Below are 27,993 nucleotides of genomic sequence, written 5' to 3' on the forward strand. Positions count from 1 at the left end.
GAAGCAACCGATGCACTACAGATGTTTATAACATTTCCTAGAACAACAAGCTCTATATCTGTGATGTTTATAAATGACCTTTTTTAACTTTTGTTGTTAATTAATGTGCTATGCTACATTCTGAAATGTAAAATACTTTAGATTTTGACCTTTGTGAGAGTTTGAAAATTCTGATTTACTCAACCGGTAAACTATACATATTAGCCACAAAACGTCATCTTAGTAATGTACGTCTTATCGTTTTAATATCGTATACGATATTATTTTAATTTCGAGAAATAAGTTATTTATTATTTTTTTCGAGATTTACAGAATTAAAACTGGGTCTAGTTTATCATCTATGCTCAGTGTTGGGTTTCTTATATGTACTGATACTTGTATGCATGAAAACGTTTCAACAAAAATCGTAGATTGTGTAATGATGAAAAAAAGGAAAAATTGTTTGAACATAGTTATATTCTTTGTGTATAAGGAAATCATATTAATCATACCAATAATTTAGAGTTTTACAAAATTTTTGGGATTAAATGGTTTATAGAGAGCAACAAGAGAATGGCATTGTGGTATATGTTAAAATTCCTGTTTAACTCACAAACTTGTTCGACAACTTTCAAAACTGGGAGAAAAGTCTGAAGAAATCCAAGCGCATACGGCATTTCGCGGAGTAATTTTCATTATAAATAGCAATTAAACGCCCATGTTTGGATATATCGTGCTCAAGATAAGATCAAAAATAATTAAATTCTAGAAAAAAGAGTTTTCAATCACTTGATAAAAATATTTATGGACATTAAAAAAAAACAATAACATGGAATAAAAAAGAACATTTATTAAATCGTTAAATTACAATATCACCGCGCCACTTGTCACCTTACAATTTTTTATTAATTCTTTTTTAAATAACATCTCGATAAGCAGCGAAAAGACGCGCTTAAGTGCGATAATTTCGTAGTGCGTAGAATTTGAAATTTTTGTTATAAACATGGAAGGAATTTAAACAGGAATTTAAGTATTAAGTACATATCACAACGACGTGGAAAGCTCGCGATATACATATATTCTTTTAAAACGGCGACCGTTTTAATAATGGAAAACAGCAAATACAGGAATAAAAGCAATATAACTTTAAAAGAATGGTATGAGTTATAAAGATGTATCGAATATTTACGTAATGATTTTCTAACTACGTCTACGTTCTAAGTACCTAAAGGATAAATAATACTAATAAGGATAAAAATCAATTAAATAAGTAAATTTTAAATGGAAAGGTTTTAATAATGTAATGTTTAGGCCAAAAGTACCTTAAATTAATAAATTATTATATCTATAAAGTGTTGTGGAAGAACGAAAGTGCGTTATAGATTACGATTTAATCTCCCTTTTATCGTGTCGTTTCTGTAATTCTTTATAACCGGAGGCAAGACAAACTCACTAATCGATAAACTAGTCGTTAACGGTCGGGTAGAAAAATATAAAACTTTTTCGGAAAACAACTCCGTTAACGTAACTAATCCGGTCAAAAATCTAAACTATTTCAACTAAAATCTACTTTAATCCCTTGTTTTGTAATCGTTTATTAATTTGGTAGACGTATTTACAACTTTATTAATTCTTATACTTTCCTTTACTTTTAATCTCATAAAAACAACTATTTATTTTATTTTACTATTTCGATCTAATTCTGTCGTTAATTTTACCGTTAATTAACCAACAACAATCATTATCATGGATTTTCGAACATGTAACGTTTTATTATGTTATTTTAACTACCTACTTGATAATGTATTATATTTTCTTTGTAGTTGGTGTTAATCGTTTTGTTACATAATTTTTTATAATACATATTTTGAGGTATAAAATAATCGCTAATATCACGGCCTTGCATTAGATACATTTGTTAATGACATGGAAAAGAGAAGCTTTATTACATTTTTTTACAGCCGTGTGTGAAAATTTCCTTTTAAGATATTCTAAAATGGTGATTTTTTTCAAACATTTACATCAGAGAGCAGTAACATTAAAAATGTTACTGCTCTAAGTCGTTATTTCAGTTTCAAATATATTTTATTCGAAATTAAACAAAATTTCCACGATAACATTAAGAAAACCCAAAAACCGAACATTTTTTAAAAACATTTTCTTTTAAACCGTGATTATCATCAGACTTTTGATTCGTAAACTGGCGAAGGCATTCTTCTTCTTACACCCTTTATATGAAAGAAGGTTCTCCACTAGGATCCTTTATGTTTCTTGCGTGGTTCTCGGCGTTTTGCTTCCGGATCGGTGGTGCTCAACAGAATTTTCAGATCTCTATAATCCAGCTGGAAGTACCATTCAAATACCGTCAAACGACCGATATTGCTCGAGAGAGCGGCTGCCATTATCTTTGTCCACAACTGTTTCAACAACGTATCCTCTTTATCTATATTAACACTTGCGCTATCCGGCGGCCTCTTCAGCGATACTCATCGGCTTAGCAGCGTGGTGCTTCAACTGTAGCTGGCACAGAAATGGGATTGGGGGACTATAAATCAGATTTACATTGCTTGTTTTTATGCTAATTGAAACACCAATGCGCCACTATTGCCGATGATTTCACCATTATTTTTTTAATGGTTGTTTTAAAATCTCCTATATCTAAATAACAACAATCGTAACCCAAAAAAGTGTAATATAAATTTAATCTTAGATATAGGATCTTTTAAATGTTAAAACATACCTCCCAAAAGAAACGATGAACCACCACAATTATAAACTATGAGAACATAAAATTACCCATCTTTATAATATTTAAATCTAAACCAAAATCCAAACCAATGTACCGCCATGCAACAAGTGTTAATACCTAGAAGAATTGGAATATGCCCTTCGTGTTTATTTATAATTATTAGTCAAAACGATCTGGAGCCGCACCTCTTTGTTAAAATCACAAGATTATAATAAAAAGATTTCCTTACCAGCATCTCATCGTCCGGTACTCTTGATATCAAGTCGAAGAGTTCGTTGTTAGGTACTGAATGCGGCCGCAGAAGTCTTCGGAAAAATTTATTTGTACCCCAAATCATCAGCAGGTATCTTATTGGCATAATGTACAAAACCACGGCTGCTGATACCAACAAAGTTATCGCAATCCATGATAAATATGGAACCGTGAAGTTAAAGGTACTATAAACAAAAAATTATAAAATTGTATTAGTATTTTTATTTTAAACTACTTAAAGATGAAACATTAGCTTTGAAATTTTGAATTCCTCCTATTGAGGATAAAAATACATAATGTGTAAACAATTACTACTTATTTAACAATTTTATAAACATACCCTATATGACGGAACAATTACATTATTGGTAATGCCAAACTTGGCAAAATCATTCCCAAGTTTCAAAAACTCACTGCGGTACACCCCGCTACGAAATATATTATGTACATAATAAATTGACAACATGATCTGCATTGTAGAAAATCACCATGTTGCAAAAATGTAAGAACATACTAAATCATCACACAGTGAAAGATATGATTAAATATCACTGTAGCACACACCATGCTGAATCACACTGCGCGAAGAGTAAACATACAAAATCTAAAGAATTTTTCCAAAGAAACCACCCTAAGAAAGTCGCCATAAGGATCAAATGCTGAATGGCTATGATGAAACCTCAAGAATGTGTCATCATCACGTCAGATGTTTGTGCCATTCCGCGTAATTATTCGCAGAAGATTTCTCTCTGGCGACAGTATTGTATGTAGTTATTGTATGTTGTTTTTGCAGGTAATGTTTAATTTTAAAGAAACTTTGACCTATAGCGGGTTAAGGAGGCATTTGCGACCCCATGTATATTAAGACTTTTCATGTTAATTTTTGATGTATTACCTGCCCTAGAAGTCTGTCAGCGGTTTTTTGAATCACCCTGTATAATAGTATCTGCTTATACTATTTTAGTATTTGATTCGGTTGCTGTTCAGAAGACCTGATCGAATGTCTAATTCTATGCATTGCAAATACTAAATATGGTAATAATTCTTCCGATGATTTATGATTATCTTCGCAGAAATGAACTAGTGTGGTGTTAATGGTTCAACTGGGTTAGCTTTGCGATGTGTATGGTGGTGTAGGTCGGCGATGTTTTTGGGCTTCTAAGTGATTTTGGAAAACTAGACCAACAAATTGAGTGCCGTAATAGGTGATTACGGTTGGGTTGGGTTCATACCACCAAGGTGCATACCATCTTCGTAATGTACACTTTTAGCAGGAGCGTCTCGGAAACTTTAAGTAAACCCACCTATTAAACGTTAATGTTGTTTACGTAATTGCTATATTCCGGAATATAACTACGAAATGACTATAACTACTGATTTGATGTGTACCACGATTTTTTTCAGGAATTCTCATTGATTTATTGGTTGATTAGACATATCCATTTCGGTCAAACTCAATCACAGTAGTCTGACAATAAATTGGGTTTTCTCAACTTCGAGAGATTCTTTTTCTCCATTGAAAAGGTTCTGTTTACAATCTTACGCAACACTACGGACTTCTTAATCAATGCTGTCTTGAAACAACAAACTGATAGAATTTAGTAACTTGGGTTCTTCTCTAAAGACTGAGCACTGCAGAAGTTGCAACTTTGTATGGAGCCAAGCGCATTGTGTGCCATGTACAAAATAGTTCGTTACATTGGACACATGGTGAAAGGTGTATGTTGCTTTCATAATATTTATTAAGAAATTGATTATATTCTTCGCTTTCTGAAAGAATCCAGTCATCTGCTTACCGCAATAGCTCCGTGATTTAGGTTAAAAGACAATAGTTAAAAGTCTGGCGTGAAGCTCTTATACTCAATCGCATATTACTGGACTATAACAGTGTTATGTGGCGGACTACATTTTTACCTAATTTTTCAAGTTCCGATTGATTTTCACTATACAGGCTGTTTATAAAACATGTGGCAAAAATTATTCTTTGGACTATTCTAAGAATATTTTATCCTTTGATAATTTTTGAAAACCCGGTTTGCTTCGAATATACAGAATGAACAAAGATTTCAACAATATTTTATTACTAAAAATTACAAATATAAACTTCCTAATCTACAATAACTGATGAAAATGAGCACCTCCAGCTAAGTTGCAAGAATCCTCTTCTCATTGACTGCCGAACCCTTTCAAAAACACCAAGATCGTTTCTTATTGAATTACAGCCAACAGTTATATGATTTCGCAAGTCTTTCACATTTTCCACTGGAGTAGTGTAAACTAACAATTTAAGATGGCGTCATAGAAAAAAATTCAGAGGGTATAAATTTGGGAATCAGGCACGCCACAAGTGAGGTCCACCTCGACCAATCCAGCGATCTCCATATGTTACTGTCAAAAACTCACGAGCAACTCTACTAAAATTGTATACGAACATATATAGAACAATTGTATACGGTACATTTTTGATTTAGGAAAGTTTCAGCACATTACTCCATATCGTAACAATCTGCAGATGATGACTTGCCAGAGTCGTAGATCATTTCGTATGCTTACTATGTTGTACAAAATTGTCCATACCCGCACTCCTGCTTATTTTTCTGATGCCTTTCACTTTTTATTTAGCATCATATGACTTGCCCACTCGATCAATGTCGGATTATACACTCATGTTTCCAGTCCATAGTACTGAAATCTACCACAGATCTTTTACAGTACAGTCGATTGCGTTGTGGAACGATTTGCCTGCCGTTGTTCGCAATGCAGCTAGTTTAATAAGTTTTAAAAATGCCTTGAGGCACCATCTGCTATCTCTTCAACTATCTTCTTCTTGACCTATACGTGTTTGTTTTCTTCTCTAGTCTGCCTTTCATCTATATTTTACTGAATCTTTTTTGTGTCTATTTCCTTCCTTGTAGTAACTGACTGTCGATCCGTTATATAACTCAAATAAGCTCATTCGCTCAGTCGTATTAGCACATCACTTATTATTACTTTTCTGGTAGCCATAATTATTTATTTAAAATTACATATATACTGTTACCAGTTGGGTCTCTTGGAAGATATCACTTATTGCGATAAATTGATCCGTTGGCCTTGATGTCTATATTTGTTATGTATGTATATGTATATTTATAATATATAATAATAATGTAAATATTGGTTTTGAGGCAATAAACTGAATTTCTTATTGCCAATGATACATCCTCTAGAAACTGATGTAACGTTTGTTCCATAAAGTTAGAATGCACTTCGCCGGTAAGTCCTCTTTGTAGAAATACTGGTTCAACTAGCTAGTTACCTACAATTCCAATCCAAACGTTCTTCATAGCTCTCACTTAGCTCATGTCGATTTTCTTTAGCCCGATTGTATTTATTCAAAAATTCCACTCATCAGTAAAAAAAAAACAAAGTCAGTAGTTGAGGGATTTGAATCAATTTGCCTAAGAACCATTGACAGAATGCTAAACATGGAAGAAATTAGCAGGTAGAAGTGCTTGAACGTGTTGTAAATGGTATGTGTATTGTATGTAGTTTCATGTGGGGGTGAATTCCTGCACAGCACTTAGGCCACAGCGGTCCCTTGTACATCCCCATAATTTACAGTCCATTCAGGGATCAGAAAATCAGCCCAAGGATTTAAAGCACGTTAACATAGAACAGAACCATATGTTCTTTATGTTCGAAATATGGGGCCATGGTACGCCAAAAATGGATTACCTTAAGTACGCTAGGTTGGGATAGTCACAAACAATATGAGTTACAGTCTCGTCTTCCATTTCACATCCTCAAAAAGTTAGTAATCGAAATATTATTAACAGATACTTCTATTGCGGCTGCATTAGTAACTTTAAAAATATTAAAAATGGTTCTGCTGAAAATTTTGTTTCGCCCTATATCTTTGAAACAACGCGGGTTTCCAAAAATCAATAAAGGACAAAATATTCTTAGAATAGCCCAAAGAATAACCGGAATTATTGCCGAATTTTTAATAAATGCCCTGTATATGTTTGCTGAATACTTGATGCATACCAATGTAAGTTCTAAAAGAGGTGAAGAGATTGGACAGCTTCATTCGAACGAACGTTTTATGGCGTCAATTATTTATTGTGTCATATTTTAATTTACCACGCCATTTCTTTTTTATGGGCTGTAAAACTGAATTTATTTTCAGGAAAATATTGATACTTTGACCTCAAATCAATGGTGTACTTTGACGATTTGATCAAAATGTTAGAAACGCTCATGTATCTCCAATATCCTTTTAATATCACAATTTTACTTACTAGAATGTTATGGCTAAGTACAAAAAGTTACAACGATTACGGTCGTAACATTATTAATAATTATAAACTATGAAGGCTTCGATACAAGTTTGAAAGAAATAATTGATTTAGGCAACCAATTTTATATAGTAGCTGTAAGAAAAGAATGCGCATTATGTCATTTCTGGTCTGGTTTTAAATATAATATAGCTATAGAAAGCCGCTGTACGGCTACGGAATTTTACAGTTCTTTCGCAAAACCATAAAAATGAAGTCATATTAAACCCATTATATGACAAAACAGAAACTTCAATGTAACTACTACTAGATTTTAACAGGTATCATGCATTAATATGTAGATTCAAAATGTCACAATCGCAATAGTATAAGTAGAGATATATTTATAATAAAAGTTAATACATACTTTTTTACGCTTTCGCCAAACGTAGCAATTTTTCCAATAGCATTTTGAACGCCTTGAGTAACTTCTTGGATTACTTGAAGTCGTTCTTTTAAGCTTTTCTTTTCCTCTTTCTCCTTATCGTCATCCTCGTCTTCATCTAAATCGGAATCTGCTACTTCGTCCCAAGGCACTGTTTGAGGACCTGTAATCTGTTTGACGATGTACTGTTTGAGGAAAACCAATAAACCTGCTATCGGTATCATCCACGGTTCGAAATAATAGCATAGTATTAAAAAGAATACCAACGCAATGAAGCTTTGTATTCGGGATTCCCATTCAAAACAACTCCTAAAAAGAGTTCATTTAAAAAATGATTATGATTTATTAAGATATAACTCACTGAAGAACTTTTCCAAATTCATAGAAATGCATAGCAATACTTTTCAATCTTAAAACATTTTTCACAAAAACTTGTCTCTTAAATTTAACTTCAGTCTGCATGTATTTTTCTTCTCTAGGATTTAAAGTTCTTATACAAGCCCTAATTGGATTCCAAATTACGGTCATTTCCAATAAAATCTGCGGCGATTGACCTTTCGCTCGACTTCTTAATTTTTTATCTTTTAAAGCGTACCATCTCTTCTCACCGTTTCGTATCCTCAATAAAGGTATCGCTATTTTTCCTAAAAACTCAACTTTATGGTCTCGATCTTCGTCGTAAACGGTCACTTCGAGGACATTATTGATGTCTTTTACGTTGAAAGTGAAGATTTTTTGCCAGGAAGGTGTTAAAGTTTTATATTCGGTTTGTGTTTGTAGGCGTGCGTTTCCTAGTTCCAAAACGCAAAATGGGTCACTTTTACCACCTAAATCTGCTGCTGCTAAACCCGTTGCCCTAAATACTTTTACCGTGAGATGACCAACGTCTTTTATATTTTGAAGAGTTTTATGCCAAGCCTAAAACAAAATTTTCAGTAAATGATTGATTAAATTTGGTTGTAATTGGTCTTACATATCTACTTAAAACTATTTCTCGTTCGTTCGGATTCTCTTCGTGAGTAGTTAAATCTGAAATGGTTTCGGAAGCTGTAGTTCCGCTTATTGTTAATAAAAGATGTATAGATCCCGCTCCATCTTCTAATTTGGTCCATATGCTGTGTGTTTTTTCTCTTTCTAAATCCATTAAATCGATTACTATCCTTCCAATAAAGTCGTCTTTTGCCCGGTCTTTATCCCAGACGGTAATTTCCAATTGTTGATCTCCATCATCGTATAGATGAAGATCAAATTGTTCCAACCATCTTGGGTTACAAGAACGCCAAATGACTCTACTTTTATATTTTTCATTTCCTAATCTAAACAAACAATAAAACAGTTCGTGTTAATTAGAACAGTTCTATATTTATTTAATTTAACCTTTTAATATACGCGAGCAACTATCAGTCCGCAAAATTTAAATTTCTAATTTTGCCCTACTTAACGTCATTTGTTGGCTAGCTATTTCAAATGACAATATTTAAATGAATACATTGTTCACAGGCGATAATAACAATTCTAATAAATATTAATATTTGTGAAATGTCAAGTGTTAGTTCTAGTTTTAGTTGTTAATTAACACTAGACATAGAACTAGAAACATTCGGATTTAGCCGTCTTAAGAGACGCACGGCTAAACTCGAATGTTTCTAGTTCTTGTATATTTTTATTGAACTAAAACTAGAACTAACACTATACCTACAAATACGAAACATTCGGTCTAGTGTTAGTTCTAGTGTTAATATCAGTTCTAATTTTAGTTGTTGCGCAATATGGATTTAATACAAAAAAGTTGCGGATTACAGTAGAGTGTAATTGTGTAAGTGTATAAACTGGAAGGTTAAATACCTAAACTTGACGTATGGATCTGATGTTCCTGTTTCGGGATCGCACGCTAAAAGGTTTTTTCCTTCAATCAAGACAATTGTAACCACGGAACTCCAAATTTGCGATTTTAATCGTTTATTAACATCGGCAACCTTGGCATTCTTCTGGAAATACTGTAAAATAAAGATAAAATAAATTGAAAATGTTAATTTATCAATATCGAATAATAAAAACATCATCTAAAACATCTATTTCATCATCAAATATGGTAATTGCATCTAAATCGGTTTCGTCATCTTGTGAAGTGGAAAAATCTTTATGTCGAGTAGATAAGATGGTTTTTAGAGTAACGCTATGTAATTTTTCTGGATCCTCGTCCCATTCTCGATCTAATACGTTAAAATTGCCGTCCAAATATGGTGGTAGGTCAACGTTATTTGGCAATTTTCGACAGGTAAACGGTGTTATTGGATTACGATTACAGAATCTTCTTTCATTATTAATCGCATTTTCCGGATAAATTTTGTAAAAGTTGTAATATCTTAATAAGTACTTTTCATATGCTTCCCAACAGCTTTTCTCCCTGAAGAGGCGGTCAAGGTTTGACATTGATCCGACATCTGAACAGCGAAATAAGTTGAATGGAACTAGGAATGTATCCGAAAAGGAAAAGTTTTTGAACGAAAATTACTACTAATTGTAAATTTTGAACGGTTATTTTTCTAACGTCATCCCGTTTATTTTATAACCATAGTTACTATAAGTAATTAATTGTAAATTTTATCGGGATTTTATCACGATTTTTTTACACTTATCACTTTGTTAACAGTTCAAATAAAAACATTAATGATTCACGTCTCAATATATTTATCTTTAAATAAATCACGTAGATGATTACTATTATTCTATAAACACACAACAATTATTATAATATTTATGATTCACCACCAACTAAAAAAAAAACAAAAAAAAAAGATGTATTGGACGTGTACCCGATTAATCTATTTGACTTTAACAGATGTGTTTACGAAGCGATAAAATTATCTTTATAATCAAATATTGATTTTTTCCTTCGGCGAAAAGTTAACATCACAACGAACTCACGAATTTACTTTAAACTTTACGCGACATTCACGAATTATTAACTTTACCTTGACTAAACTACAAAGCAAAACTTCTAAATAAGTGATTGACTATGCAACAGAGGTGAGGCGATTTTATTTTCTTCACTACTTCACTCACCTCAGTTTTCCTCTATTTATTGATCGTAGCAATGGGATAAAGTAAAAGAAATTTATTTAAATCATGAAACATTTTGAGTAAAACAAAAATATTGTAACTTTTGTATTTGAGCTTATATTAAAGTGTTTTAAATTTCGTAATATAAGGTCAAACACCTAAAAGTAATGGTTTAATTTAATTTATAATATGTACATTTCACAACCTATTTTCGTTTTGAATATATTACAGCAAAGGAAGCAGGCATTTACTAACGTTACTTCTTTCTGTATTACAAATATGATATGATTTGAGCACATATGCATATGTTGTATATCCTACTTGGAAAATATGTTCTTAAGTTATAAATTAAATTGTAACAACGATTAAGCACATTAATTTTAATAATGAATAATTTATGTACCGTGTTTACGCAAATCTAAGATATCAATTCTACGAGGAACCTCTTTTTACGAACGATTAACACTCAGATGAACGTTATACATTTGATATGTGTTCTACTAAAACATAGAATACTACAATCCTAAAGGCGAAGCCACTATCAGGTAAAATTGAAACAAATTTACGTTTTCAATAACATTTAAAACAAATTAGAAACAAAAATAAACACTTTCCAAGTCGGGTTAAGCGCAACGAAAACTAACGTTCAATATTGTTATCATTTTCATTAACACAGATTTGTAACCTATAACTAAAGTTCCTAGCAATAGAATTGTTGAATATCATTATTTATTTCTGTTATTGCTTCGTAAATTGGAACAATAACGTCACTCATTCAGAAAGGCATAGTAAAATATATCTATTCTTTTCGAAATATAGAAAAAGATTTCTTTTTATTTTTAAAACATTCTTATTATTTTCACGTATCAGAGAAAGTAAAAACAAGTTTCCGTGAAATTTATGCAAAAATGTTTAAGACATCATTACGCGATTGTTTTTTTTCGATGGACACTTAGGATAGATACACAATCCAATCGGTCACTGGTTAATCATTGTAGTCTTGAGCTATAGATATAGATGTAGATACATCATAAAAATTTTTCAGCAGAACAAGTTGTTAGCGGAAAAGTCATAAAAGTAATCACCGTGTTAGCGTCATGAATTGTTAAATCTATAGGAATTTGGTTCCCTTGACAATATTGTAACAATGTGTCAGTTTCTTCACAAAGGTTTCGTATAGAATAAACTTTGTCGGCACATTATAGTTTAGTCTTCAAATATGTTGGATTCGCAGATGTTCAAGATTGCAATTCAAACTGCTATTGTCTCCGTACAGTTGATCTGCATTTGGATTTTCTCTATATTTTTGTCGCTGATTTATATATCGATTATTATATAGATCTATATTTTATTGGTTATTTCAATAATTTCTTGATGTATGCTTGCAAAATATGCTCACTTTTATATGAAATCCACCACCCATTAAACTTTAAACTACAATTTTGAAACTTCGGTAAAATAATCCTTTATTATTAACTAAGAAACAATGAAAGTTTCCGCCGAAAAAACTCAACTGTTATGTTTCCTGTACCATTGTTATCTCTAACTTTCAATATTTTCTTCCTAGCAATTAATGAATTTCTGCCCACAAAATGTCAGTTTATTTGATTGTCAAGTAGACGCCTTGTAATCGATGTCGCTCTCACGTCGCCCCCAGTGCGACGTCGTCGAAATTTTGCCCATATCAATTGACTTTGATAGGAGCCGAATTATCGGTATGAAAGAAGCGGGTCTCTCATTCCAAGAGATTGGGAGAAGGCTGAATCGGGACCACAATACAGTTGCTCGGATATGGTCTTTATGGTTCGAAGAAGGTATTCAGAGGCGCCATCCTGCTGGAACACCCGCTCGAAGAAGGAACGCACGCGAAGACCGACTCCTTAGGTGGATGGCTACCAGGGATCGATTTCAAACAACAAGGTCGGTTGCTGTGGATTGAACGAGAGCTTTGAATCGACACTTGTCGATGGTAACTGTTTACAGAAGAATTTCTTCCTTTGGGCTTCACTCATACCGTCCTTACCTTCGGCTTCCATTAACACCTCCTCATAAAGCAGCCAGACTTGCATGATGTCAAGAACGGCAACGGTGGGTTCATCAATAGAATGATATCGTCTTCAGTGATGATCAAGGTTTTGTTTATGGGTTAATGATGGTCGTACAAGGGTGCAGCGACATCGAGGGGAAAGACGGAATTTAGTGTTCGTCCAAAACCTTAACATCTAGGCTTATGGTTTGGGGGGCGATATGTGCTGGATGAAAGTCACCCTTTACGTTCATTCCAGGTACATTAATTGCACGTCGTTGCAACGACAACGTTCTGGAACCGGTGTTAGTACCTTCCATTCAGAAGTTGCAGAATGCCAGTTTCCAACAGAATAATACAAGATCCCATATTACTGTGGTTACAAGAAGGTTCCTGGAGCAGGTTGGATTGCAAATTTTGCACTGGCCTGCACGGTCACCGGACTTGTCGCCGATTGAACATGTCTGGGATATGATGGGTCGGCGACGAAGAAAAGTACCCAGGCCTCCTGAGAATCTCATGAATAGTTAAATCTATAGGAATTTGGTTCCCTTGACAATATTGTAACAATGTGTCAGTTTCTTCACAAAGGTTTCGTATAGAATAAACTTTGTCGGCACATTATAGTTTAGTCTTCAAATATGTTGGATTCGCAGATGTTCAAGATTGCAATTCAAACTGCTATTGTCTCCGTACAGTTGATCTGCATTTGGATTTTCTCTATATTTTTGTCGCTGATTTATATATCGATTATTATATAGATCTATATTTTATTGGTTATTTCAATAATTTCTTGATGTATGCTTGCAAAATATGCTCACGTTCATATGAAATCCACCACTCATTAAACTTTAAACTACAATTTTGAAACTTCGGTAAAATAATCCTTTATTATTAACTAAGAAACAATGAAAGTTTCCAACAGTTTCCAACAGAATAATACAAGACCCCATATTACTGTGGTTACAAGAAGGTTGCTGGAGCAGGTTGGATTGCAAATTTTGCACTGGCCTGCACGGTCACCGGACTTGTCGCCGATTGAACATGTCTGGGATATGATGGGTCGGCGACGAAGAAAAGTACCCAGGCTTCCTGAGAATCTTCATGAACTTCGACACCATCTAGAGGTTGCATGGAACGAGATACCCCAGGAAGACATCGACCACTTAATAGAGAGCATGGGTAGAAGAGTTAATGCATGCATAGCTGCGCGTGAGGATACAACCCACTACTAGCTTTTTCTTGAAAAATGTTAATTTTTGTTTTGTTTTTTCAACTAAACTTTCATCGTTTCTTAGTTGATAATAAAGCATTATTTTACCGAAGTTTCAAAATTGTAGTCTAATTCTTAATGGGTAAGTACTGGCTACTATTTTCGTACTATGTGTTTCTTAGCATAGTGAGAATTTATGCTTACATCTTGAAGAATATTGACGATATGCCCTATTTTCTAACTATACTTTGTTGTTATGACCGTGGTGATAATGAACTTTCAATGGAAGGTTGTCAAATATTGCTGTCGACTCTAATGAGCTTTCGTTGTAGTTACGTTAGTCTATGGCTTTGTTGCTAGATCTTTAAGTATTTTAGTTCCCATATGACAGGTAGATTGGCTACTAATCCTACACTTTTCCCAAAATATTTTTTATATTTTTTACCCAATTATTTCTGTTCATTCTGTTCTTGTGATGTTGATGTTCATGAATCAGCTCATCGTTTTGGGAATCTTCTCGGTGATCTTTCATTTAAATGACATAGTTTGTTATATGTCTGCTCGTTTACTGGTGATAGCCGTTGATTTTGTGTTTGGTATTGATATTTTCATGTTATAGTGGTTCGCCATCTGATAGAATTTGTGAAGTAAGCACTGCAGATTATTAGTATTTAGTTACTATTTTGAAATCGTGTGATTTTTGGACAAAAGAAAGAAAGGCTGAGATAGCAATTACATCACTCAGATCGCTAATTATAATTGAGGAGCTCGGGAACAAACGTGATATTGTTCTTCAATAAAAATTATTCAGGAGCATCAAAAAACTGCAGAAGTTATAAAGAGAAATGAAGCTCATTTTTGGTCTTATAGATAGATTTTCAATAAAAAAGCAATAAATATGCCTAGATATATTTTGTTATCTGAAAAGAAAAATGGACAAGTCCGATTTTGATTGATAAAAATAAAACTTAAACATCAAGTGTCTCTCTTAACAAACATTAAACAAATGTTGCAAACCAAAAAGCAAAGCACATCACACACATTCCGCGATATCTGGTTCTCCACCCAATTCTCTCCGAATTGTTTTACCAACAATATTTTTGCATTATCCTTCTTTTTCAGGTTTAAGACATTAACTGTTGAAAATCTAATAAGTTTTGATGTAACAATAGTTTTAAGCAACGCCTTGCTTTCTTCCAACACTTTATCAGTGTTACAAACACTCAGAGCCTTCAATTCGCAGTAGATATGCTGTAGGTGCGTTTTGTTCTGTATTGTCGACTTTCTTATAATACTCTTCTAATTGCTTAACGTTATAAAGATGCCAGCCTTTATCCAACACGTAAATTATCCCATGCTTTATATAGATGTTGTGATAAGTCTTAGGATTTGTGGTAAACAGCTTTTTTTTCTGTTGGCAAATAAATGTGCTCACTAACAGGAAGGTTAAAATTTTTTTTGGACACTTAGTGGAAAGTGATTCGAGAGCCAGAACACGATTCTTCAATAAGCGTCCCCGGCATGAGGAAAATTTTATGTTAAACTCATTGTATCAATTACAGTCCGAAACCAACAGAATATTACATTTGTCATATTGTGGTCAAATCCGATTTCGTTCGCCAGCTCCTTAATTTTTATTAGAAGCTTGAAAACAGCGCTATAGTTCTTGGTATCTTGTTTATTATCTCTTTTGAAAAGTGTAACTGACCATTGTCATATATTTTGTGCACAGGTTTTTTTTATTGTAAGTTCTTTTGCCAGATGTTAACCTCCATACTTTAGAAGTTCGTTTGTCACTTTGTCTACGCCTAGGATCTTTATCTCTTTTAATTTAGTTATGTCTTTTTGATATACATTGTTATACTGTGGGTCTAGTGTGGTCTCGTGTTTGCTTCCAAGTTTGCTTTCCAATTTTGCTATTGAGTGTCACATATTCATTTCCCGTCTTTTTTAGTTGTCTAAACATATTCCATATATTTTTCTAACCGCGTAAGCTCTTTTAGCGAAAGTAGGTATTATTTATTCGTAGACTGAGCAAGAAGAATAAATTTGTAGGTCTCCGATTTGACGCTTCTTCGTTGTATCGTTGTTTCAGTCTGTCGATAACATCAGTTCCGATCCTGATGTTGAAACTCTCCATCAGCATGAGTTAGTGTTGCGTCGGGCGCTCTCTATTAGGTATTAAAACCTGTTGGCTGTAAAATTTCGTTATTTCTTCCTTTGGTTTGCTGGTGTACTGCGCATAAACACTAATAAAATAAAATGGGAATTCTTAGGCTGCTCTTAATCTGAGTGCCACGTATAGTAGTCGGTCGTTCACATATTACATCCTGTCTATGTCATTTTCAAGCTTTTCGTTGTTATCAATACCAATGATAGATCAATACAAGGTTGCTATATTTTGTTACAAGATTTGATTAACACAGACATCGTCACAATAGTAGACTTGGTATCGGATAGATTTGAGAACTAAAAGATGACGGTTGTAGTAGTAGCAGTTTTTTTTCAAAATTTTTTAATTTGGATCAAGATTATATTTATTTCAAAAATGTTGTAAATAAAGTTTATTATGAAATAACGAACTGTTGCGGGCATAATTTTCTGTTAATGCAAAGGAATCGATTTATTTATAGCAACTATTAATGGGATTAAGGGTCACAATTTGTACATAAATCGTTATCATTCGTATTACATTAAATGAAAATTGTACAGAGAACCACACAAAATGCCCCATATACAACTACAACTAGTTGGTTATTTCAAGAAAGATTCAACAGACCGAGCTAGAAGGCGGTATTAAAAGCTTCTGGGGTAGTGGTGAAATAAGATTTATTATAACACAACGAAAATAACTGCTTTGTCCGTTTAATGCAATTGTAAAGTGAATTGTGTGGGGTTGAGATATAATGAGAAACCTGTTGTGGAAAATCAAGCGGTTTACTTATAGATTTTCAATATCATCAGGTGGATTTATTTCTACTTAATTTTTAACATTATAAAATATCTACTCTTTTCGCACAAAGTTATATGTATAAGTTTTGATTAATATTGAGGCGGAAAAGAACTTCTTTTTCTTGGTTCCACTACTAATTCCCCTTGATTAAATACTGCTATACATGTACGATTAGTTGCGCAATTAATTGCTTGGTAGCAAACGAGAAACAATTTATCATTTAGTTATAAGCAACACATGTTTGGTTGCTTGCTTTGCTTTGCGTAATCTACAAATGGCATTGGAATCGATTTATAACTTAAATCAACACGCAAAATCTCTTTCTTACGATGATGTATAATAATCGGTATAAAAAACGTCGAGAAAATCATTGAAAAAAGATTTATAAAAAGAATTGAGTTTAATAAATTGAACAAAAATGAATTGAATTCATATTAATGAATGATTCATATTTATATAGATGATTAACATACATGATAAGACAGTATCATCATGTTGTTATTCGTGTTATTCTAAAAAGTCAATATACATGATAGTAATAATAATAACATTATATTCCCACACTTTAAGACAAAGACTAAACATATAGGTATCCTTTTCCATCCACTACTTGAGCAAAAACTAAAAAGAAACCTACTAAAATTTAACATTACTACAGCTTTCTCCTCTGGTTTTAAGATTAGTAAACTGCTCATGAATAACAAACAAAAACCTAAACATGAAGAACTCAGCGGTATATATCAAATCAACTGTTCAGACTGCCCAAAAATATACATAGGGCAAACCGATAGGTACATCTTAACCCGTTTCAAAGAACACTCCTCTAAAGAAAACTCAGCTGTCTTTAAACATAAAAAAGAAACGTCACATAACATTCCTGCAGAAAACATAAAACTGCTGAAGAATCTTAAAAAATCGAGAGAGATGGACCTTTATGAAGAGTTACACATTAACATTAATAACAAAAAGAACATACTAATGAACGATTTCGTTGATACCAATAACAATAGACATTTTTTGAATTTCCTGTAAAAATAAAAATAACTGCCTTTTCACACATTTTCCCGATGAATATCAATTTAAAAACCTGTAACCCCCGCACATGCTCAATTGTACTCCACCTTTCTTATTCTATCGTGTTTTAACCTTCGATGTGATACCTGTTTTCTTAGTAAGATTGTCGCGTTGTGATTTTATTAAGAATTAAATGTTCTACAAACGGTTTTGAATGTTCAATTCCATCAAACAACCTAATTTTTGACGGTAAATTACCTTTATTATACAGGGTGATTCATAAGTAATGGGCCAAATTGTAAATGTACGTTCAGGAGGCCAAAATAATAATATTTTCATTAACAATAATGGGTCTTAGTCTGCTCCTTACTGAGATACAGGATGTTAAAGCGAAAAAAATAAAATAGATTTTTGTTAATAGATCAGCTACTTTTCTACATAATGACTCATAGTTGACTTATAGTTTTTGTAAGGGTAAACAATAATGTGTGAGAGGATTTGAGTTAACTCGTAGATGTCGCCACATGCGCCATATGAATTAGATGAAATCAGTTACAAATTTTTTATCGCTCATTATTTTACAACATACTTGTTTAATTTGGATAGCCCCATCATTTCTGTAGAAAAAAGCTATACTTCTTTGATCTTGAAAATATTAACGATTTTCGAGATATTTGAATTTTACTAATTCACTACACTACATTTCACGGTGGTCGACGTAGCATTAATCTGTTAAGACACAAGCATGGCATGGAATGTTGACATTTACCTAACCGTAATTGATAATTGATAACAATATTAAACTGAAACCATAAAAAAATTACGTAATAAAACAATTTATTGTACGCCAGTTAATAAAACGAAATACAACATTAGAACAGACTTGAACTAAGACCACTTACGACAACTGTTATCAAAACCTACATGTTAATGTTGTGCGAAGTTAAATTAAATTTAAGCTTAATTATGAGCTACTGCAAAAGGTTTTCAACATGACCACCACCAGCATTTATACACGCATTTAACCGTTTGGTTAAGGATTGTCTGACTTTAAAAAATGTAGCAGGATTATTTCGTATTGAATTGGCTGCATCTTGAATTCTATTCCATAACTCGTCTCGTGTATTTATAGTAGGTTCAGCATAGACCATTGATTTCATGTAACCCCACACATAAAAATCAAGTGGATTAAAATCGGGACTGCGAGGTGGCCACTGAAATTCACTACCACGTCCAATCCAACGGTGAGGGAATGTTTCATTCAGATGTTCGCGCACAGCACGTGAAAAATGTGGAGGAGCACCGTCTTGCATGAACCACATATTTCTTCTTAGTTGTAATGGAAGATCTCCCAAGAGGTCGACTAAGTCATTATTTAAAAAAATTAAATATGACTCTCCATTTAAATTAGGAGGTAATTCAACTGGGCCCAGTAATGTATTGCTGGTAGTAGTGCTGGAAATGTCTATCTTTTTTTAAACGAGGGTTTTCGGTTTCCCAGGCATGACTATTTCGCCAATTAAAAACTCCGCGTCTGGTAAAGGTTGCTTCATCCGTGAAAAGAATGTTATTTAGGAATGTTGGATTATTATTCAATTTTCCTTTTAGCCACTGACAAAATTGAACTCTGATTCGATAATCTGTTGGAAGTAAATTTTGCACAGGTATAAAATGATAGGGATATAAATTTTCCTTGTGTAAAATTCTAGTCACGGATGGTTGGCTTATTCCAGTTGCTGCAGACAATCGACGAGTGCTTATTTCAGAATTTTGCGCAATTCTTACCAAAATTTCATCTCCTTGCTGCGGAGTGATAATCTTAGGACGTCCTGTATGATATTTTGGACGAAATGAACCTGTTTCACCCAATCGATTATAAATATTTTGAAATATCTTCCGGTTTGGCTGCCTTCTGTAAGGGTACATTTCACGATATTTTCTGGATGCTGCTTGCCCAGAAAAACGTTCTTGTGCGTAAACGCATAACATGTCTCTCATTTCTTCGTTTGAAAAGTGATTATGTCTCGGCATTTTGATTTATGTTAGGACAAGAATGAATCAGTTTACTTAACAATAAAATGTTTTAAACTATTCATTAAACGTAAAAGCTCATTGACGTTTCATAATTCATATGGCGCATGTGGCGACATCTACGAGTTAACTCAAATCCTCTCACACATTATTGTTTACCCTTACAAAAACTATAAGTCAACTATGAGTCATTATGTAGAAAAGTAGCTGATCTATTAACAAAAATCTATTTTATTTTTTTCGCTTTAACATCCTGTATCTCAGTAAGGAGCAGACTAAGACCCATTATTGTTAATGAAAATATTATTATTTTGGCCTCCTGAACGTACATTTACAATTTGGCCCATTACTTATGAATCACCCTGTATATTTTATAATTTTAACTCCAATTCTTTATGTAATACTTATATGTCATTTCCTGTTGTTTTTTCTTAAATTTTAGTCGTGCCAAAGAAGAAGAATCATTAGATTCGAAACATATGTAGCACTTATTTAATAAAGAAATGTATACATCGATTCAACTTATGAACTTTTATTCTATAATATACATGATGTTCTCACCTGAATTAACTAATATTTCATTTTAGAGGTTTTTGAAACTATATTTTGCAGTTTAGTTTTTTCATATTCCTCGATTCGTTTTTGAGGTTATTGGTTTAATTTCTTCTTTTTGTTTTATGGTTAAATGTCTATTACTCAAACATACTTTAACTGTATAATTAAGAATTCATCAAGTAGCATATTTCCTTCTCTATCCAATTGATTTTCGAGAGCTTGATAAACAATGGACCAATCTCTTGGTATCACGTAATACTACATATTAGGATTTATGACAAAATATCCAACACTTGTACTCGGATGATTATGTTTTATTTAGGACATATCTATGAGATGTATTCTTATCAGAAGGCACTTTAATAAATTGTACGGCAGTTCAAACATTGATTTTCGGCTCTATAAACGACAACAGGCGAAGTAATTCCAAACAACTCTGTACTAGACAAAACCCAATATATATACTTTTCATGCTATTTGACAGTTTTTCGTTTACAACATTATTTTTTGTTCGGATGCACAAATTGAATCAAAGTCGGTGATGAAATATGCATTGACCAGTTTTAGATTGTTACAATATTATTTGTAGAGCCTTTTCCGTCATCGACCTTGCTTAGGAAATTCCTGTCCAGAACTCACACAGAACTCACTGTCCTAAGTTTAGCCAAAGTCTTGCCTACTTAAGCCCAGATTCTTTGCGGCCGACGCTTTACAGTTAATCTCGTAACAACCGTAAAGAAATGTGGTCAATACATTACTGTACCTCGGCCGCACCAATGGCCACGGCTTAGTTAGAAAACACTCATAATCTCTGTTCTGATTGTGAATTGAGCAGATATTGAATGCGGAAAAGGTGCTTTAGTAATGTAATGCCACGGATGTTAACAATCTTAGCTGAACTTAGGGCAGAAAAACTATTATTTTGCCTGATAATGGTGAAAATGTATGATTTCCTTTGATTGAGCCAATGTTGCTTACGATTGAAACATCACATCACAGCGTCTTGAACTGAAACGACCTAAATGTAGTCTAAAAGATATATATTCTTCTCATTAAGTCGAGGTTGATAGCGGGCAAGACGGTATAATTAATACCATCCGTCTAAAACTAGTTAGCAAATACTGTATCAATTTGGCTAAGCTGGTGGTGCAAAAATGTATGATTTCATCTCATTGAGCAGAGGTCGCATGCGGTTGAGACACGACACTATTTAATAACTAATTTTGGATGCATATAGTATTAATTGTAATACCTTGGATGCAAGTGACATTGGCTTATACAGGCAAAATCCTACATTGTCTGTTCTGAGTTTAGTTGAAGTCACCTGCAACCAAGGCATTGTAATTACTTTTACTAGTTTAGATTACAATAACTTAATTGTAATTTGCATTTATTGCATAATTTGTTATGGTAATCGATGAATTTTGACGATTGAGTGAGAGGATACAACAAAATTTTAAATAACAACTAGGTTCCTAGAAGTAATTGCTGGTTGATTGCTTACTATTTCACGTACCAATTAGTTTTAAGTGTTCTTAATAACTCGCGGTCGCGTTCTTTATAATTTTTGCCATCTCATCATCCTTGCATAGTACTTCGTTGATTCATCTCCAATTAACGCCATACCATCAATGTATGTAAAATAATGTCTAAATAAAGCTGCAAATTATACTCATTTCGCTGACGCACATGAGCATCCTCGCGCTGATGCTACGATATGACAGATGAAATTGTATAAGCTACTAGTATGCTGGTCGTTACTACTTATTTTTAGAACTTATCGAATACTGACATTATGATAATTTAAGGCAACCTCAAAATCTTGCTAAGATATATGCCTTGTCTATGATCTGATGTTTTTTCCAATTTCACTAAATCAATTAGGGGTATCCAGAAAAAGTAGCATTTATTCCAAGATTTTGAACTTACTGATGCTATACATAAAATGTTGTCTGTACCTGTTTTATTTTTAGTTAATATCAGAAACGAATAGCCTGCACCTGTTAAAGGTGGTTTAGTATTATGTGTTATTTTGAACTGTCATTACATTTGCAAATAGTTTATAGAAATATTCTGGAATTATAAAAGATATGTGGAATGTATGGCAAATAATAGAATAGAAGCCGGAAGAACCTGATGATAATGAGATAACAAACCATGTAACTAAAAAATGGAGATGAGAGAAAACGTGAAAAGCTTATGCACTCAGCTGAATAATGGAAGAATATAAAACATAATAAATTAAAGAATTTGCACATTCTTAGACCTTCATGTGGTGAAGGATTTAAGAATAAATGTAACATTAAGATAAATCTGAAGAGAATAAACGATATAAACAGTTTATGTTATTAAGTCAAAAATGTAAATATATAATAAATATAAAACGTAGAAGAACTGTGGAACTTCTTTCTTCAACTACACATACATTTTTCGTAAGTACGGAAATTGCATTCAAAAGGATGGTAATAAAAAAATCGTATCTCAACAATGATCTGAGATATTATAATGAAATAAAAAATATATTAAAGGAAATTTAAACTAGTTTTATTGTGTCATAAATGATTTTTTAATTCTTATGAATCTTATTATTACAATGTTATTAATACAACTCTGTATGTTTAATAGTTATCTTAGAGTCTGCTCAATACAATCTAGTTTTAGTGTTCCTTAAATAATCTATTAGTTTTCGTAAACTTCGTAGCTTTGTTGTTATGAATTCAACCAAGGATTTTTCGTAATTATAGAGGTTTTAATAAAAAATCGCATCTCAACAATGATGTAAAATAAACATTTCGTAAAGTGAAGCACCATATCAATTCAGCTGTAGCTCGTAAAATCTTAAAAGAATACCCAAGGAATCTATAACTGTTGAGTGAAAAACTATTCCGACTTCATCTTACAAAATTGAATTTCATATCCAGACAAGACTGGGGCAAAGCAGGTAGGATAACCAGGGAGAAGGAGGAGCGTGAGTTCCAGAAGAGCTGAAAATCACATATCAAAAATTCAGAGTGATTAAAACGTCGAATACAGAAAAAGAAGAACGATATTTTCGAGACGAATCACTGGTTATAAACCAATCCAGCATTCCACTGACGAAAGAACCGAGTTTCAACATTACATTCGTAAGATGCCAGCAGAAAAGCCATCAAAGTCTAACTTGACAGATGCTGAAAGAAAAGTTTTACGAAGTATAAGAAAGAGAACTGACATAGTCATCCTACCTGCAGACAAAGGTAATGCCACCGCGGTAATGGATAGAAAGGAATACGTTCTCTTACGACCTACCGTAAGCGCAATTAACTCACATATCAGCTAGCGAAACACCTCGTCAAAGTTTTGTCGCCATTTTCTGGGATCTATAGCTTATATTAGTCAGTTTCAACGTGGAATCACTTTTCACCAAAATGCCGGAAGAAGATGCCATACTAGAGCTACTAGAAGAGAGAGTTTTGTGAGCAATACGAGCGAGCGGAATTAAGAGATCAACGTATCATCTGTCATCGCCAGTTTTTTGTATGGAGTTATTTGAAGAAGTGACTTTAAAATCCAGATCTTTGAAACCAAAGTTACGACAACGAACGTGGATAATACTTTTGTGATCTGGCAATACAGCAAATAAAGGCTTGAGTATCTTAAGCCTTTATCTTATTTAAACAGTTAATATTCAATGATAACGTACAACATGTTGGAAGAAAAGGGCAAGCAGCTACTATCCCTCGATGTGTCAGTAACCGGGACTAATACGGAGTGTACCGGAAGAAAACACACACAAATAGGCACCTACAAGAATCATCATACCACCACCCACAAAAGAAGATATGCATAATTCTTCTATGCATTCTTTTTCAAAGATCCAGGATACTGTGCGACGGAGATAATCCCTGTTGTCCAGTTGGACAACAGAAAGGAAAAGGGAGAAGAAGCTACAGACAACAAATACGATAAGTAGTCAACCTGTGTGTTTCATCTATTATCCATTTGTTTCAGGTGTAACGGAAAGGATAGCCAGGCGCATAAAAAAGGACGACATGGTGGTGAGACAAGGGACACTGCAAAATACAGAACACATTGCTAACAGCTTCTGTGCTACAGATTGTCGGCATGTATAGGTAGCACTATGTAGGGTAAACTGGACGATACCATAATATAGATCCCGATAAGACGAAGATACTTGCCAGAAGCAGTTACTATCACCAGAGGATAGCCATAGAAACTCATCTTCATAAAAATAACATCAATAGAGAAGATGGTATGGAGCAAAACCGAACAAAGATACACTTATGAGACTCGATGAAGAATTAATGAATAGTAATTAGATGATTAATTAGTTAATAATTAGTTACTAGAGTACATATTGTCAACTTGCTACCGCTTTTGTTATCCGAAACGACAAACAATGTTTTAATAAACACACGGCATAACCCGGCAGTTTCTGGTTTAGTTTTATTTCCAATAACAACGTGAAAGAAGCCACAAAAATGTTTCTAATAACAACTTTATTGTGTCATAAATGATTTTTTAGTTCCCATAAATCTCATTGTTACAATGTTATCATTACAACGCTGCATATTTAACAGTTGTCGAAGTTATATAAAGTGAATCTATCTCAGTCTTTTGATGCTCTTCTCCAGTTTGCAGCTACTACCATGTGCCTGGCATCCTTTTGCACCTCATCCCATATCATTTTCTGGGTTTCTTTCCCAAACGGTTTCCTAATAGTCCTAATTCTAGGCTGTCCTTTTAGTGTCTACTTTGGTACTTTTTTATCCTCTAGACATGCTTTTCATCCTCTGCATTTTCATCCTCTAGATATGGTGCCATTGTAACAGTTTGAGCTTTATATATTTTGGGACTCGTGATTCCTCATATAGTTGGTACAATTCGTGGTTCATACGCATTTACTATACCTTATTTGCTGCATTTACTCTTTTAATTAGCTCGTTTGCTCCGTCACTGTCATATGAGTATTACACCACTTCAAAGTTGTATTGGTTTATTGTGATGTTTGGTCCTATCCGATTACGTGCTTGCTCTGCAGTAAGAGCTTGTTTTTTTTCATTGACTTGCAGGTCTACTTTGTTTCATGCGCTTTCCAGTTCCCCGAAGGAGTCATCTATAACTGTTACTTTTCTTATGAGTATGTTGATATGTCCTGCATACCCTATGATTTGTTTTGAGCGCCGTAATAACGTCGGTCCTGTATCTAGGCTGGTTTTGGTTATTACACTTTCCAGGACTATATTAAACGACATGCGTCAGCCCATCTTCCTATTTCAGGTCATGTCTGAATTAAAATTTTCCTGTTTCTCCGATTTTCCCAACAATCATCACTCTACTTGATGTACCTATTAGTCATTATTATGCCTATCATTCTAACCAGCTTTGGTGGAAAGTCGAAATCGAACATTATTGATAGGAGTTTACTTCTGTCTATACAATCTATGTTGTAAATATTTTGTAGGCCGTGCTAAGTAGGGATATACCTCTATAGTTTTCACATAGTATTATTTTTGTTTTAAAACACATAGTAGTTTGTCTCCCTATTTAAATATTGGGCATATCACACTTGTTTTCCATTCCTCTTATATCTGCTCGCTCACCTATATTTTATTTATTAGCTTGTGGATAGCTTTTGCGTATGAATCTCCTCCATTCTTGAAGAGTTCTGCTGAGATGTTGTCTTTTCCGCTCTTTAGTGATCTCAGTACTTTCTAGATGTTTTTTCAAAGGTGATTCTATAGCCGGTTCGTTTGGTCTGTGATTTATCATATTTATCTATATTCAATTAAATTGCACCTTGCTCTAATACTCTCATCATTCGCTAAGGATTTTAAAGTAAATTGAGTAGTTTGATTTAATTATTTCTAAATTAAATTGTTCTTTTACGTTCTCGAACCCTAGCATCTTAAGAGCGCATCTATTGAGCATTAATGTCGAGCCACATAGTAAATTTTCCCACAAATAAGAAAAATATATAAGTTAAATGAAAGCTTCTAATGTCTTCTTTAATACTAACATATATCGAAACACAACAACAACACATTAAAGTCAGCTTATTTAAGATTATAATTCATAATGGCGTATTTTTTACTTTTTAAAATAAAAAGTTATTCTTTTATCTTGTAAGATTTATTTCGTCTGAAATCGGTTCAGAGCTTATTTATAATCTGGATTAGGAGTTTTAATGAAACTTAAACTTCTCGATTATCTTAATTAGTTTCATGTTATTCACGGCTTGTTATTATGTCTTAAGCTAAAGATAAATTTGTTGATATCACAGGATTAATTAATTTTAGCTTTGCTCACTTTACAAAATTTCAAATTATGTGATTTATATTCATGAAAGTAATTATTCGAGTTAATACATTTCATTTAAATTATGACGATATTAGATGTGAATTATGAATTTAGCGATATGGAATAAGAAAAATTAATGCATCTTAAATTTTTTTATTGTATAACTTAAACTTTCACATTATACGAAATAAAATCGGTGATTTAAACGAGATTATGGCTCACAAAGAGTTTTAGATTAGATTATAACGGATATGCCATATTTTTATCTAACTTTTATTAATTACTTACACACTAAAACAAATTTGAAATTATATCAACATACCTTCATAAAAACTCCACTTTCATCTGAAATCGTATCTGTGGAATTTCTAGAATACCTCCTATAAAGATGTTCCTCTGAATTGTACCTGGATGAAGGGATCGAATTTTCATCCGCATAAAAATTTCTTGGCGTGAAGTGAGGAGATCGCTTTCTATGTAAGTAATTGAAATCTCGATTGAACTTGTTCATTACGAAAAGAAAGAAACGACTGACTCAGAGATAAAAATTTAATTTGTAACTAAGCGAAAAATGTGAAATTTCTGAGTAAGCCTTAATAATTACTTAAATAATAATTTCGTTGTGTTTTAATGAGTAATTCTTACTTGTGATAGTTTAACCGATAATCATCGGAGTCGTATTCGTCGGTATCGGATTCAGCTTTTCGTAATTTTTTAACCTTCTGCTTCAAATTGGCGTAATTTAATTTTGTTAAGTCGCTAAGCGAACCGATAACGTCGACCCTTTGAAGTTTTCCACCCAACTTCGAAGCGTTTGTTTTCAGTTTTCTGCGAAGTCTACTTGTCGCCGTATAATCTAACATTTTTGTATAGTCTTTTATTAAATTTTTCATGAAAGAAAAAGAAATAAAATCAGAGGTTGTTCTATATAAACAAAATTTTATATGCCATAAAATTAAAATACAAACAAAGTGAAAAATAAAGTTCCGAATCTTCCGGTATGACTATAAAATGAAGGTTCGTTGTTTGAAGGCGAATCGATTATTTAAATTCATTGATATTCAGCGGGTATATTTAAATTTTTTATATACGCCAGCTGCATTATTAAGACATATGTCGCCATTGAAGCGGAAATTTGGGGTCATATTTTAGTA

The 27,993-nt window shown here is 33.2% G+C and overlaps 1 protein-coding gene across 7 annotated transcripts in view; it reads right to left on the reverse strand.

The window, feature by feature from the left end:
* Positions 1 to 809: 809 nt before the first annotated feature.
* LOC111418615 (multiple C2 domain and transmembrane region protein) overlaps positions 810 to 27,993 on the reverse strand; it is a 214,862-nt gene continuing 187,678 nt past the window's right edge. For 2 of the 7 annotated variants that reach the window (XM_071197280.1, XM_071197279.1), the window contains exons 8-13: positions 9,530 to 9,681; positions 8,658 to 9,000; positions 8,046 to 8,602; positions 7,667 to 7,993; positions 2,958 to 3,165; positions 810 to 2,396 (exon numbers count right to left, since the gene is read on the reverse strand). In XM_071197280.1, coding sequence (XP_071053381.1) covers positions 2,232 to 2,396; positions 2,958 to 3,165; positions 7,667 to 7,993; positions 8,046 to 8,602; positions 8,658 to 9,000; positions 9,530 to 9,681 — 1,752 coding nt within the window. In that variant the 3' untranslated portion in view covers positions 810 to 2,231. The other 5 variants (XM_023051220.2, XM_071197284.1, XM_023051213.2 and 2 more) reach the window with 5 other exon arrangements.

Source organism: Onthophagus taurus, chromosome 7 (assembly GCF_036711975.1).
Source record: "Onthophagus taurus isolate NC chromosome 7, IU_Otau_3.0, whole genome shotgun sequence".
Lineage (NCBI taxonomy): Eukaryota > Metazoa > Arthropoda > Insecta > Coleoptera > Scarabaeidae > Onthophagus > Onthophagus taurus.